This window comes from Triturus cristatus, chromosome 7 (genome assembly GCF_964204655.1).
Source record: "Triturus cristatus chromosome 7, aTriCri1.1, whole genome shotgun sequence".
Taxonomy (NCBI): Eukaryota; Metazoa; Chordata; class Amphibia; order Caudata; family Salamandridae; genus Triturus; species Triturus cristatus.
Window position 1 is genome coordinate 317,698,416 of NC_140590.1, and position 16,317 is coordinate 317,714,732.

At 50.0% G+C, this 16,317-nt stretch overlaps 1 protein-coding gene across 7 annotated transcripts in view; it reads left to right on the forward strand.

The window, feature by feature from the left end:
• Nucleotides 1-16,317, forward strand: part of PPP6R1 (protein phosphatase 6 regulatory subunit 1) — a 1,096,922-nt gene that overhangs the window by 871,894 nt on the left and 208,711 nt on the right. For all 7 annotated transcript variants that reach the window (XM_085616386.1, XM_085616383.1, XM_085616382.1 and 4 more), the window contains one exon: nucleotides 4,145-4,236. In XM_085616386.1, coding sequence (XP_085472512.1) covers nucleotides 4,145-4,236 — 92 coding nt within the window. The remainder of the gene's footprint in view (nucleotides 1-4,144; nucleotides 4,237-16,317) is intronic.

A 16,317-nucleotide genomic window follows, 5' to 3' on the forward strand; every position in this document is an offset into this window, starting at 1 on the left:
GTTAATGATTTTTTGAGGGCTGTGCATTTTTTTCTCTTTCAAGAATATCGGATCTGGTCTGGTAACTGGGTTCAAGGCAGTATTTGGACTGATTCCATCATTTTTAGGTCTCGCCTGAGACAGCGCTTTAGCGCTGCTCACGCAAGAGCTTTTGTAAATGGGGGATCTGGAAGTGCAAACGAGTGCTTTCAGGCCTCCAAATACAGTGCATGTGCGCCGGCCGGGCGCGCGCACCATTTGGAGGCCTGAAAGCACTCGTTTGCTTTCACTTTCGCGGGCCGCACGGCAGTAAAGATTGCAATCTCTTTGTTCCCAGCATCAGTGAGCTGCAAATGAACAAACAGCGTGAGGCCAAAGGTCTTATTTTTTTAAAAACAAACCAGGTCACTGCTACAGTGAAAGGAACAACAAGCATTTACAATGCAATAGGTCTCGCATTTACTCGAGTTTGAGCTATTCACATTGCAAATAACAATGCCTTTTATTTGTGTTTTCGTTTTTCAAACATAAATAAAAGGCATCGTCATTTACAATGCCAATAGCTTAAACTCGCGTAAATGCGAGACCTATTGCATTGCAAATGCTTGTTACACTTTGTTCTCCAGTATTTGGAGGAGTCCCGACATGACGCACTTGTATCCCACTGATCAAATAACTTCTTGCTTGTTCCATCAGACATGCTTGACTATCTGAACTAAGTGAGAACTGCTATCTTTTGGAAACAGGACACAAACGTAAGACAAGTGTTCTGGTACATACTTTGTCCTACCGGGATAATCCTATATTTAACACTGGAACAACCTGAATTATTGCTTATTTTGCTGTAGAGGTCATGAATCGGCTGCTACATGAGCACCAGAGACAATGCCAACCACTACTTTTGTCTAATCAACATGAAGTGATGTATGACAGAAAAAGCTCACCTGTGACACTCTTAGATTCCTCTCTCGACAAGTGGCTTGAAGCACTTTTGGCATTTGAGCCGAGCCACTCCCAAAGTTGAGCTTCCATCATCACAAGTGCCCCAGTTGATTCCTTACCTTGGAATTTACCCAAGGCATCAGACTGGATCTGGAAAATGTTTGTGAGTAGTTGCCCTTCACTGGTAGGTGGTGTCATTCGGCTCCGCGTGTCGTCACCCACGCCAAAAGTGATGTGTGCGGTGCCTATATAGGCACCACCCTACCGCGCAGAAGTCAGTTTAATTTTGCGACTTTCCATGCCAGGAGCCATGAAGAACAATGACCACTAGTGTGGAAAAACTAGGCCCCTGAAAGGGGAACAGTCCTGTCCCTAGAAATCCATTTGTAGAGCGGGGAGGATGAGTGGGTAGGTAAGGAATTTGCAGCTAACAGAAACTCTACCAGATAAGGTGCTACCAAAGGCAAGTGACTTGTTCATCTGATAGAAACTTCTAGCCACAGATTCCTTACCACTCAGAATGTGGTCAAGGTAGAATGACAACGCTCTTTTTGGGTCCAGACAGTGGAGGTGCCCCTCTTCCTTAGAGGGATGTGGTGTACAGTCCTTTGGCAGAAAAAGCACTGCTGCGCTCAGAATCGAACTCTGTGGCTCTACAAAGCTCAACTTTACCAATTAACGATCTGCGGTTATCCCTACACGGAATAAATCCGTAAACTGCCTAGCTGTATTGAACCAGCAGTGCTTTCTCTGCCAAAGGACTGTACACATCAGTTTTCAGTCACTGACCTATCTAGAATTTAGTATCAGACGCAGTCGACCATAGGAGCTGATCCCAGTTTGACATCCAACTGATGTATTGTCTTTACTGCCTATCAAACATTAGATACCATTGTGGTTAAGCTGTGGCCGCTTCCTGACGAAGGCATTCCACAGTGCAAAAATACATATGAGAAACATTAATTAACAATTGTATGTATTAAGAAGCTCTGTACCAATATATTACCGCTGTCACTATTGTGACAATGTTTTTAATTGAGTTATTTTGTGGCCGCACCTGGCAAGTGGCCGACACTTCCAAGCCCATTATGTTTTTAGAGACAGGGGCTTCTTTCCTCACATCAGGCAGCACTCCCAGTACTAATCCTAGGCTATTTACAGGCACTAATCAATGGAGAATTAGCGCCTCTGCGTTATGTGCATCCTTCAGAAATAATTAATATCAAAAATAAAAATCAATTACGTGCAGCAATGCATGTAGACCCGGCCCTAATAATTAAGTGCCGGTGCTGAGCACCGGAAAGCACCGGCACAAATTAAGCACTGGACCACTCCTAAAGAAACCCTCGGTATACCCCAGCAAGCTCCAGAACTGCTGTCCCATCTCACTGCCCCCCTCACCCGCGAAAGTCCTGGAGTAAGCAATCAACCTCTGACTCCCCAAACACCCAAGGGAAACAACCTGCTTGACCCTTCATAATCATGCTTCAGAACCAACCACAGCACCGAGACTGCTCTGATCTCTGCAACAGACGACATTTGCACCCTACTGGACAGAGGAGAACCAGCCGCCCTGATCGACCTCTCCAACTTTCGACACTGTCTCCCACCGCGCCCTCCTCAATCGCCTACACCAGATTGACATCACAGATGACGTGCTGAGATAGATGGAATCCTTCCTCGTTGGACATACCCAGAAAATCTGACTCCCTTCTTTCACATCCCAGGCCAAGCACAACATTTGCAGCGTTCCGCAAGGCTCATCCCTCAGCCCAGCCCTCTTCAACATCTACATGACACCACTCGTGGACATATTCAGATTGCACAACATCAACATCTCCGATGCCAACGACACCCAGCTAATCCCATCACTCTCAGGCGACCCCACGTCATCAAATCAAACTTCCACAACTGTATGAAGAACGTCTCAGCCTGGATGAGGGTCAGCTGCCTCAAGCTCAACATAAACAAGACGGGAGTTCTTATTTTCAGCAAACACACTGCCCTATGAAATGATTCCTGGTGGTCAGCAGAACCCAGACCCACCCCCACGCCAAAAGAACACACCCGCAAACTCTGCATCATCCTGGACAGCGAACTATCCATGAAACGTCAAGTCAACGCCTTCTCAGCCTGCTTTCACACGTGCTGCATGCTCCGCAAGATCTTCAAGTGGCTCCCTATCCGCAGCAGGAAAAGGGTAATGGAGGAACTCGTCGCCAACCAACTGGACTATGCCAATGCACTCTATACAGGCACTACCACCGAACCTATGCAAAGATTCCACTCAAGCTAGAATGTAGCGTCCAGACTGATCTCCAACCTGCCCAAGAGAACCTACATCACCCAGCACCTGAAGGACCACCATGGGCTCCCAGTTCATAAAAGATGCCACTTTAAGCTCCTAACCCACACAGCCCTCCATGACCAAGGACCCCCCTACTTGAACCACCGCCTGCACTTCCACAGGCCTTCCAGGAATCTCCGCTCCGCACACCTCACCCTCGTAGAGGCAACCCACAGATGCAAAACCCGCACAGGAGGACGCGCTTTATCCCATCTCGCCACCAAAGCCTGGAACAACCTACCCCTACCCCTCACCTCCGCTCTGCTCCCTCGCTGGCCGACTTTAGAAAGAGACTCCAGACCAGGCTTTTGGACTGAGCAGCAGCAAGTGCCTGGATACCCTCCCAGGTGACAAGTAGCGCTTGCAAATCCAACTTGATTTATTGATGAAAAAGTAAATATCTTTTTTCATCTTTTTCTTAAACTTTTCTACTCAAAATGTACATATTCTTTGCAGCATTAGTCACTTGTAGATTAGATTTCCTAATTTAATGGACTACTCTTTTCTCATCAAGAATCTAAAGATTCAAAGTTGTATATTTTAAGTGCTGCAAATTCTATACAAACCATGGAAGGGATGCATGAAACCTTACATCTCACAATTGGTGCTTTTCATTTAGAATTGCAGTCTTAATGTTTGTCTGTAGGCCACGACATGGAAGAGGCATGCATCATATTTGCTTGTAATTGACCTTTCTGCAAATGTCTTGTGATGAGTCTCTTCTGTAATGCCTGCTCAGAGGCGTTTTGAAATCATACTCAATAATGCATCAGTGAGAAGTAATTTTTCATACAATGCTTGATCATTACATTTTGGAAATTGAAGATATGATTTTGCTGTATCTTTATCTAATGTCTGTGCATTTGTCAATCTCAGTTCTCAGGAGGTACTGCAGCATGACTCATCCGACATCTCAGAAATGCATTTAACTCCTCAGGAAACAGAAAACAGAGTTTCACTAGAGGAAAGTGAGTATTCTAATTCACTACCGGAAGTTGCAAACGTATGAGTAGACCTCTGGCCTTTTTGGAGTTTGTTGACAATCTTTGGATGCTGCATATTCCTAACTGCTAAATGATTGGTGAATTATATAACTTATTTTTTTTATACATTTCTCTGTAATCTAGAAAATGTGAATTCCTAAGCCTGGTAATCGCCTGTAAAATGACATTTCTTAAATATCCATTGGCGTCCATCATAGATTATTGCATCTCTTTTTAAAATGTAAGTCTGTTAGTACTGAACAAAAGGTGCATCAAATATTTGAACCAGCAGAGGGTACTCCTCACCCATCCAGGAAAATTGAGTAGTAGTTTAAAAATCTTTGTGACTGAGGTTTCTCGCGATCAATCAACAATAAGGGACAGTGGGCTTTTGAAAAGGTTCAACGTACGTGCCCTGATATACTACAAGAAGTGAGTACGAAGTTCCGCAGTGGGTCAAAGAACAGAGTAAGAATGTTTGTGATGTCACGTGGATAGGTTGTCCTCCAAGGAGGAGGGGGAAATCCTACTTTCGGAACTAGGGCCCTCACACACCCAGCAAGCTAGGTGTCATGCTTAATCATATGGGCCTGCTCCTCGTCGGGTCGGCGCGGCAATACCCGACGGACACCCATAAAGGGGCTCTTTACCGGAGATCTTTAGTTACTTGCTGTTTAGGTGCCGTGGGTGTAAGGGGCCTAGTACGTGTAGATGTAATGGTGGATGTGCAAGATAAAACAGGGGAGGGAATCCTCTAAATAAGTTTTATTCTGTAAGGATCCTAGCCTGGTTAAAATAATGAGAGGCGATTATCTGGCTGTTGTGTCAAAAAAGCGCTCTACTCCTAAATGGTCGACCTGTTTCTCGCCTAGTAGCCAAGAATGATCTGTGGCGATTACTCGGGACCAAATGAAAAGAAAAACTATCTACAACTAATGGTGAGGTGAAAAACTACCTACCACGTAGTGTACCTACGGGAACGGTACCCGCAAGTATAGAGACCAACCTGTGAAAAAACAAATATATTTGAAAACATTAGCTATGCATTTGTGATCACACAAGTTCAATCCATAATTCTAGATCTATATGGTGATCAAAAGGTGACCCAATAAATACATGGTGATACCAGTAGTTATCACTCATAAAAATTATAGATATGCAGTGCTATAAATGTATTAATTATAGCACACTCATGACACTCAATTAAAAACCATATTTAAAAACCTCATCAGTGATGAATAGGCTGTGACAACGGTGGGTTTCAGAGTTATCTAAACCTCACCTAATGTTTGTAAGATCGCGCCTCATCAGTTACAGCGAGATACTAGACACAAGTGTTGTGTCTAAGAAATGAATAAGGATAATAAGGGCAGTGATTAGTCGGTATGTATGAAAACAGCTTGTCGAATAATCTAGCAACCCAGTTAGTCAATGACGAGACAGTGGCGCTGGGATGACCAACTCTGAGGTTCGTTGCAGGAATAACGAGGAGTTAGGCCAGGTCAGGAAGTGGCCTGCAGTGGGGCAGGCAGCAAGGGCTGGTGGGCAGGTATGGGTGTGCTTCCCCTTATATTGTGGATGAGTGAGTAGCTGGATAGCTCCTTTCTTTTTAAGAACACGCATATGGAAGGTAGCATTATTAGATGGATTTGATGCAAGACAGCAAGCTAAAATAATTGTGAAATAGAATGTTTAATGGCGGAGTTTGGGACAGTTACTTGAAGAAATGAGGATCATTGACCCTGATGAGGCTTGGTTATATATTGTGTGTCTAAATTAATCATTCATATCTTAGTGGTGGCTGCCTGACGTTTCCAAATTTCTATTAACAAGAGAGCTTTCCGAAGTTTGTAGGAGGGCGACATTAAATAATTTAGACACTAGCTGGACCTCCAAGCAGCGCATAGGTCAAAGTCTGGTTCTTTTTTTTCCTGCGTGAGATCAGGGCTGGTCTAGGAGTCGAAGTCCTATTTTAGTTTTTATTCAAAGTATGTGGAGGGTAGAGGGAAGATGGCTGTCTGAGGGAGGAGAGAGCAAATGGCATGGCATGGCAGTGGTCATAAAAGGGACACTGAAGGTCATGGCGCCCTTAAAGGCGCGGTTTCATATTAACGGTGTTTCCAATGCTGCAGCCTGCACAGCATCATTGCTATATATTTCCCCTTCCCTTACTTTAAAAAGAAGTAGAAGGAGTTTGTGATGGACGTTTTTAAAAGGTCCCTTTTTAGGTCTCGCCTAGGCAACGCTTGCGTTGTCTGTTCGAGACATGCTGTATTCAGGTATAGACTGTATGCTCCGCACACTCTCGGCCCACCTTTTTATTTGGCTCCTGTCACTGTCCTTTGTAAATGTTGGCCTTTGATTGGTTAATAGGCTTATCTGATAGAAACTACTAGCTGCAGATTCCTTCAAGTAGAATTATCCCCAGGCGTGAGACTGGATCCGGAAAACCTTTTTTCCCAGCATCCCTGCGCGACGGGGGGGTTGGCATCACGCGACGTCAGCGAGGTCATATAAGTCCCACCTTGGTGCGCCTATGTCAGTTTTTTCTTTTTCCGTGTGCAACGCGGATCCGGTATGTGCTCTGGGCCTGTTTAGGCCTTTCCCTTCTGCTATTGCTGCGTGTGTGGGAACAGTGTGCGAATGCCTTCGGGCTTTAAAACTTGTTCGTCGTGTGGCCGCCTCATGACGACGACGGATCCTCACCCCATCTGTATGTGGTGTTTGGGGAAGCACCACGACTCCACTGATTGTGAGGCGTGCCAGCAGATGAGGCGGAAGTCCCGGCGTGAGCGACGGATCAAACTTCTTTCGGCTCGTGTGTCCAGGTCGGCGGCATCATCACGCCCGGCCCCTGAGGAGGGTTCTCGGACCCGCGGCTTCCCTCGCCGACTTCCATCTTCTCCCAGGTCACAAGTGTGCCGCTCACCTCTTGGTAAGTGTCGCAGTTTGTCCCCGAGGGTCGGGTTCCGGCCTGTCGGGGGCCTGGGCTCTCCGTGGGTGGTGCGGCCCGGCATGTAGTCCCCTTATCTGCCGTTTCCCGGCGTGGGGGCGACCAGAGCCCAGATGGAGACCTACGCGGCGGCTTTGCAGGCCTCGCTGGCTTCTCCCCCTCCTCCTTCGCCTCCTGGGACGTCAGCGGATCCCTTGCAGTGTGCGGGGCCCTCTGCGGCGTCGCCGGCAGCACTGGCCCCGGCGCCGACTGGTTCGAATCCAGGCTTGGAGGATGTGATGCCGTTGGGGTGCGGCCCTTCTGGGGTCCCTCCTTCGGACCACAGGACTCTCTGCTTCGCCGCAAACTCCCGCGGGAGTCCCTGTGGCGTCGTGGGAGGTCGCTGGGGCTCGAGACGCACCCCCGAGCCCCTCTCTGTCCTCGGGACAGGCGGCGGCCTTGTCCGAGGCCGAGGTGATGCCGCCATGGCGCCGGCGGCTGCTGGACCTGGCGGTGCCGCAGGGGTCAGCGGAGGGCCCTTATCACCTGAGCCCCTCTCGGTCCTCGGACCAGGCGGCGGCCTTGGCCGAGGTGACGCCACTACAGCGCTGGCACCTGCTGTCCCTGACGGCGCCACAGGGGTCGGCGGAGGGCCCGTCTCGCCCTGTCACGAGTCGCGGCTGGCAGGGGTCTCCTCGTCCCTCCGCGCAGGCGGCTGCCTCGTTGGAGGTCGGGACGGCGCCACCCCGGCTCCGGTCCAGCTCCGGTCTCCTGTGCCGGGTGCTGTGTTGGAGGTCGCCTGGCATCTCCTCCGGCGACGGTGTCCTGCCTCCGGTTGTGGACTCTTCGGTGCCGTGCCGACGTCGGGTCGTTAACTCGTCTTCGGACGCCTCCTCTTCTCCAGAGGTTTGGCGATTGCTGGTGTCATCCTCGCCGGAGACAGGCCTCCGCATTGTGGCTTTTTCCCCGACATCGTCTAAAGGCGGCTCCTCGCCGTCCCCACAACCGCGGTCTTCGCCGGAGGAGCCGCAAATCCCCCACTCTTCGGTCCCTCTTCCTTCCTTTCGGCATTGGCCCTTCCTTCCTCCGGTTGGCTTGAGGGATGGCCGCCTTGCTTGCAGCCGTCACCTAACGAGGAGCTGCTTTCCCCTCCGCGGGGCCCTACGGAGGCGGGTGCGGCTTTTGCCCGCACTGTTTCCACAGCTGTAGGAATTTTGCGCATGGGTGATCCAGGTACCCATTTCCCCGCAGATCATCTTCTGGAGGTTCTCCATCAGGGCTCTGGTTGTAGGAAACTGTTGCTTCCCTTCGATGGTTCACTCCACTCTTCTCTCTTGGGGACTTCGGGCCGTCCCGCCACGGGGAAACCGGTGCCCCAGCACCTTCTGCACCGCCACCATCCAGCACCGCTTGATCCGGTGTGCCTTTCTCTTCACCCTTCAACCAGAGGCCCCCTTTTGCAGTCTGCCTTTCCTGCTTTGCCGCTTCTGTTGTCCCCCGGGAGGCCCGCTGGCCGGACTCCTGGGGCGCAATATGTTTGCCTCAACCAGTGCGGCTCTGCGGGCCCTTAACACACTGTGTGTTTTGGCTAGGGCCACTTCTTGCTTGTGGGACTAGGCGGAGTCCCTTATGTCTGCCGCTTCTCAGGAGAGTGCCTGTGTGGATTTGAGGCACCATGTCTTGGATGGTCGGGAGCTGGCGGCGTTTATCCTTCGCTCCGCTCTGGACATCTCAGAGGTACTGGGCCGTGCCATCGCTTCTTCGGTTGCCCTTCGTCGCCATGCCTGGCTTCGGAACAGTGTGTTCCAGGAGAATGTTCGAGAACGGCTAGTGGACCGTCCCTTCGATGGTGTTCTTTTGTTCCATGCCCCTGTGGATTCAGTCATCCAAAGGTTCTTGGTGGGGCTTCGTCCTCCTCCTACTCCTCCACCTCCTCCTCCTCCCCCTCCTTCTCCTCCCCCTTCTTCTTCTCCTCCTCCTCAGTGACCTGCGTGTTGCTCTGGTTCTTGGAGCTGTTCTTCCGTTGGGGCGGGTCGCCCCGGTTGTCTGGCTGAGGTTGTGGTTCTGTTGGCTGCTGGCCAGCCCTTTTTGACTGTGTGTTTTTCCTTTGGGTTTTTTTCACCATACTGGGCCTGAGATTGGGCAATCTGCGTTTCCCCTCTGGCTGCTTGATAGGCCTCCTGCGGGGTTTTTTGCTGCAGGTCTTTTTTGTTGTCCTCTGCTGCGGAAGTTTCTTCCTAAGAGGTTCCCATGTCTTGGGATATGACATGCCCTATGTGGGGCAGGGTTGGCTGTTGCATAGCCCTGGTATGTGCTGGGGAGTTGTGGTCGCCTGCGGGCTTCTCCTCTTCGTGGCGTTATGGTATGTTGCGGATTCAACCTTCTTCTTCGCCTTTTTGCTGGAGTGTTTCGTTCCGTGGTGTCCCTGGCATCTGGCGGAGCTTGCCATTGCCGCCCTCTTGTTCTTTCTGCACCATTGTGCCTTCTTGGGGCTGTCATCCTGCCTTCTCCGCTGCTTCCAGTGGGCCTTGCACTTGGTTCTACCTCTTCTCCCTGTGGAGGGGATGGTCCCTGGCTTCTGGACCCTCTTGCGGGCGCAGTTTGTCCCTGCGGGCGTTGGACGATTCTTCCTGGGTGACCTTCAGTTCCCCTTTTTGGCTTCTTGCTGCTGGCGCCATCCTGTCTGGGATTGCCTTTGCTCTACCTCTTCTCCTTGGAGTCTCTAGGTTGCTCTTCTCCTTCGCTGCTCCTTTCCTTACCTTGGTCTTGGGCGGAGGTTTTGTTGCCTCGCGTGGGTGTGGGGTGTTTGGCCTCTTTGCGCCTTGCCTGATTTCCTCTGCTGAGTGAGGACATGCTATCTTCTTCTCTTCTTTTCCCAACACCCCCGCCTGCCCCTTGGGGGTTGGTGGCCTCCTGCTGGCGGGGGTTTCCCTTTACCTGGGGGACGGGGCTCCTCGTCCTGTTTTCAGACTCGGCCCTCTGTTACGCCCCGGTGGGTGGGGTCCTCTCGCAGACCCTCCTTCCCCTTGGGTATGGCTAGGGTATCTATTCTACGTGAAGGAATATGCGGCTAGTAGTCTCTATCAGATGTATGAGTTACTTGCCTTCGGTAACGATGTATCTGATAGAGACGATTCTAACCGCAGATTCCTTCACGGCCCGCCCTTCCTCCCCGTTCTACGAGGGCTTGTGATTTGGTCTTTTGCACTCGCTTCCCTGTGGGTAGCTGTGTCTTCTCTGAGTACATTCTTTCCCTCTTTCTTTCAGGCTGCCCCTTTTTCCTCCCCGTTGTCACATGGGAGGATAGGTTTTTTGGTACTTCTGGCTCTTTGCGATCCTTGAGGTTGGGGTCTTTTGACTGTGCCTCTGCCGTTGTTCCTGATGGGGGTTGTCACACTCTGTATTTGGGATGTCTTGGAGCTTTGTCGTTCCCGGTGTGTCCCCGACTGGTTCCTCTTCCTTGTCTTTGGTTGGAGTCGTAGTCCTGTTGCATGTTATTGTAACATTTTTACATATGTCCCTTGTCTCCGGGAGGGGGGTTGTCTCAGTACTGGCAGGGTTGCTGCTCTGTTCCTTATTCTTTCCCTGCCTTTGGGTGCTGCAGTGCCGGGCGCTGCTCTTTATGGTGTTGTTCCTCCCCATCCTTTTTCTGTTCTTTCGCACGCTGCTCCTATACGCTGTTTTGTCTGCTGGCTCCACGTTGTGGCGCGTAAAAGTTCTACGAAGAAAACTGACGTAGGCGCGCCGGGGTGGGACTTACGTGACCTCGCGGACGACGCCTGGGCGGAGTCACGTGATGCCGTCCCCCCGGCACTCAGGGATGCTGGGCAAAAAAGTTTTCCGGATCCAGTCTTAAGCCTGGGGATAATTCTACGTGAAGGAATCTGCGGATAGAATCGTCTCTACCAGATACATCGTTACCGAAGGTAAGTAACTCTTACATTAGTACCTCCCTCTTCTGTTGTTACCTCCTATCAGGACACCTCCCGTTACATGTGTTGTTACTCGGTAGCTTTCAATTACAGCCTCCGAGCAATCTTTTGTTAATGGTCTTTCTCCTGCCTGCTTTTGCAGACAGGGCACGCTCTCCCGCAATGTTTTTTAAAAATGTTTTAATTAGCACGGCCAGCACTAATAAATGACTTTAGAATTTATTAAATGTTTGTTTTACAATGCCATCACACGCACTTTAAACAGCTTAAACTAAAACATGGGTGCCGCAAATACTTTAAAAGCAAAGAAATAGGAAAAAATTGCATTTTTGTTTCTATTTCTTTACTTATGTAACAATCGCGGCACCAGCGTGTTAGCTTAAGATGTTCAAAGCCTAAGTGCGGGTGCCGCCATTGTAACAAAAGTAAACAGATACAAAAAAAAGCCTGCAGCTGCCATCTTTTCTCTTTTGCTAACTTTTGTAGCAATCGCGGCACCCACACCTTAGCTTATGATGTTTTCAGCTAAAGAGCGAGTGCCACAAAGGTACAAGGTGATGGTGCAGTGGCTGCAATCGTTTTGGCAATCACTGTTCTCACTTCTGGTGCATAGGCATTGTTTGCACTAACCCTGCCTAGTTTTCTTTACTTCCTTATGAAGTTGCTTGACAACAGTTTGGTAAACCAGTCCACTATGATGGGCGTTGCTTTCATCTATGGCTACGCTTTTACATCTGCTTTGTCTGTCCCCTTTCTTTTTCGAGGATTGCCTTTATTATGTGTGTCGGTGCATACACATTTGGCCGCTAACCTGCTTGTACTTGGTTGCTATTACTGATACGTGCAATCTCGGTAGGTATGCCACAAGAGCAAGTATGCTTCATGCTTAGTTGGAGGCTTGTGTGTTTGGCATCAGAGGAGCAACTTTACATTCATGAGGGTTCTACGGCATGTCATTGAGATATAGTGTTTACTATCGTGGTAATGCCTTTTATTTATGTGTTTAGAAAACCTGCAAGCGGTGTTTACGCACCGAGTGCAGGTTTTCAAAACAAATAAATGCCAATACCTCAAACTCAAGCAAATACGATACCTATTGCATTGCAAATGCTTGTTAACCTTTCTAGTGACTTTTAAAGGCTCAAGCCTGTTTTTTTTTACAAATGTTAAACTTCATTATATTGGCAATATATCCTGTTTTAAGGCTGTAAAAATGTAATATCACATGTACCGCCTGATCTTTCCAAATTAAGGGGAAGTAAATGTGACTGAAAGAACAGCTCCGGGGTCCCCCACACATGGGTGTGACTAATCAGTGCTTATGATTCAAATGGAGATTCCCTGAGAGAAAACTAGGATTACATGTAAGGAACCATTCCTTCTTTAGCCCTAGAATGATTTAAAGTCTGGCTAGTGCTGATTTCTCAGGATTAATAATGCCTGTGTTGCAATTTCCCCACCTGTCAGTGAATTCAGAGGTTACTCCAAGGGCCTTGCTGACAGGCCCAGTTCAGGAAATTCAGGGCTTACACCTGGGGTCTTCCTTACAGGCAGCACCAGCCCTCTCAACTGGTTGTGCAGCAGCTAACCCAGTCCTTTGGAGGCTGTTGCTACGGCACCCGTAGGAATCTTACAAGACAGGAATAACTGCAGTCTTCCAGTTCTTTTTCCCCTGATGCAGCTACAAACAACCTTAGTTTGCCTTTACTAACCCAGACCAGGTCGGTTTGAGGCAGGATCTAATATTTTTCTCTCTACTGGAGATCTGTCCCATCTGGCAGCTCAGTCTTACAGATAGTTCAAATGGGCTACACCATTTCATTCATTTCCTCTCGATCCCACCCGCCTCCCACACCAGAGCAACCTTCGGAGGAGCACTTTGATGCAAGAGGTCATTCTTTTACTCTTCAGTGGTACCATCGAGCGGATACCAGACTCATGAGAGGAGAAGCATACAACTCTCTCTACTATCTGATTTCGAGTAAGGATTGAGGCCTCCCACCTAAGCCCCACTCAAGGGCTTCCATTCATTTAAGCCATTCTGATATGGTAGCATTAAGGACATTCTCTCTGCTGCAGCTAGTCTGACATTCAGGATATGATCCTAATGTTTCAAAATTGGTCCTGCTTTATAGTGAGGATGGTTCTGAAACGTCTTGATTTGGTGGCATTGTGTATCCTTCTCCTCCCGAGTTCTAGGTGGCCCATGCATTTCCTGAAGTGGAACCTCCGATCACAGTGGGCTTTGTATCGGGGCTACCTATTCAACTCTATTTAGTTTGGGACGGAGACAGCGTGTTGACTGGTGGACAGCAACTTGACCTGCCGGAGGCCATTATCCCTTCTGCACCAAGAGTTCTCTGTTGTGACTGATGCATTGTTGCTGGGTTGGGAGTTGGAGGGCAATCTGGGAGAGGGGAAGATCAGGCCTGTAGTCACAGACAGAAAACCAGAGTCATATAAGCTTGCTGGAGCTTCAGGCGATCTGCCTGACCCTCAAACCCTTCCTGCCTTCTATGAAAGAGAATCTGGTGCAGACCTTTGTGCATTCCCTCTAAGGCATTTGTTAGTAGACTCATTGCGGCTGAACTGGAAAAAGGGTCTCCTTTACGCATTTCCACTGCTACCTCTCCTACCCTAAGGGATGAAGATCAGGACAAACTGGCCCCCAAGTCATTCTCATTACTCCAACCTAAGCCAGAAGAGTATGGTATCCAGGTCTCCTGAGCATTTGTCTGCCGTTCAGGCTAGCACTTTGGGAAGCCGTTCTGTCTCAGTAATAGGGCAGGGTCATGGCATCTGAGTCTCCACAGATTACATCTCCATGTATGGAGATTGAACAGCGGCACCTAAATTCATTTGATATGCTGCCAAGGTGGTTAATCCTTGCAGTTTTTACACCTGTCTACAAAATCCTTCTATGCAAGGTTTTTTTGTATTTGTTACTAATGGTAATTGTTTAAGTCACTGGTTGTGTTGCATTATATTTATGGTTTAAATGTACTCGCCAACCTATTTTCGATGCCTCAGTGGAACGTGAACCTGTTCTTGACATTTCTCATTTCTGATAGATTCTAGCTGCAGAATCTGATAGAGATGTCTGGCCGCAGATTCCTTACTTTCGAATTATACCCAGGCGCTAGACTGGCTCAGAAACATTTTCTACAGCAGTACCTCTGCACGTTGGTAGATGACGCCGGGTGACTCCATAAGACATCGGCCACTGGATGTGATGTTGTCAGAATCCCTATATGCCCTCCCCCGACGTCAGTTTCTTCCTTTCCGCGCTTCCATGTGGATCTAGCATGCGGTAGCTCTGGCTGTTTTTGCCCTACTTCGACGTTGTCGACGAAACTGTGTGCTTATTTCTGGGTATTGTCAAGGTCATGGACTACAATGTCGAGCCCTCGTCCTATTTGTCCTATTTTCATGTGCTGTCTAGGCGCGCACCCTGACTCCGAACAGTGCGAATCATGTCTTCAGCTTCGCTCGTTGGCACTGCAGGAACTTCGCATAACACTGGTACCCGCTAGTGGTTGACTGCCCCTGATCGGTCATGGTCATCTTCTTGAGCTCCCGATGTCCTTTATCCTCGCTGTTGCTTGGTAAATCTGAAAGAAACAGTTGTAGATTCCTTAACTTAGAATTACCCCCAGGCGTCAGACTGGATCCGGAAAGTTTTTTGTCAGCAGTACCCCTGAGAGTCGCAAGGTCGCGCCGGTCGACTCCGCGTTCAGCGTCAGCGTTGTAGTCGCCGGGATGACATTGCGGTAGCTGCATAGACGTCGCCCTCGCGGCAAGTGCAGATCCGGAGAGAGCAGTACCTCCAGTCACTTTTTGACTGACTTTTTCTCAACTTTTGTCGAATTTGTTTTTTGAGTCCATCGACTCCTGGTGCACAAGGGATGCCATACTTCAAGGGATGCCCGGCTTCAAGGCCTGCGGTTCCTGTAATCGACTGATGTCGGTGACAGACACGCACCGCGTGTGCCTCTACTGCCTGGAGCGCGACCACGACCCAAAGTCGTGCTCCGACTGCCAGACTTTGGCACAAAGTCTTTGCGGGAGCTACTCAAGGCCAGGCAGTCGGTTCTGTGTCGCACGAGCTTCTGGTTGCAGAGCCAACAACATTCTTAGTCTAAGTCTTCGCACTCGGGGTCAGGTAAGTCGAAGCACAAGAAGAAGTTGAAGAAGCATCGTCGCTCTTCAACTTCTCCCCATCCGTCGGCCGACGAGACGAGGGATGTGGGTGGAGCCCCTCCCGCAGCTCCGCTTGGGGAGCCCGTAGGGTCAGCTCCGGGTTTCCCCTCTTTCCTGGGACCGGGAGCGACCCCTGCCCAGCTTCTTCAGTTATACAAAGCGATGCATGCCATCTTTGGGTAGCCCGACTCCGCCGGCACGTCTTCGGGCCCAGCGGATGCAGCTGGGGGCCCTGGGGCTTCGGCCTAGGCGCCGCAGGGTCCCCTTGGATCCAGGCCTGGACCCGGATCGGCCTCGGTCGACCTTGTTATGCCTCCCCCGGCGCCGATTCCACCCGCATGACGTCCGCAACCGGCTTCGGCTGTGTCCCCAGCCGACGTCGGACTCCACTTCGAGGAGGCACTTAGTCGGACCGGCATCGACAGGTACTTTTGTGCCCCTGTTCTTCCTTGGCTCTTTGAGACCAGATTGGCAGCCAGCGGAGGGTGATGCGGACTGGAAGGGGTCTGGGGACCCTTTAACCGGCCAGTTGGCTTATGAGCAGGACTGGAGAGAGGAACTGGGGGAAGCCAGTGGTCTGGATACCTCACCAGACCTTGGCATGTTGTCTCCTCCTACCGTGGCTACGGAAGAGGGGAGCGTCATATGCTGTGGTGTTGTGTAGGGCGGCCGAGGCTCCATCTTGACCTACCCACGGTGGCAGTCAGGACTAACCTTCTGACAGAGGTCCTTCAACAGTCAGCGAACTCTTCGGAGCCCCTGCTGCTGTTTAATGAAGCCCTCACGGACATCCTTTTGAGCACCTGGTCCAGGCCCAACACGGGTCCTGTGGACAGGATGATTGCCTGACGCCACTGCCTGGCCCCGGGCAACCCCACTTTCCTCTCCCAACACCCCACCCCTGAGAGCTTGGTGGCCCAAGCCTCCACTTCCAAAGGCGCATAACCTAACGCACCACCCAATAGGGAATCCACAAAGCTGGACCACCTTGGGAAGAAAGTG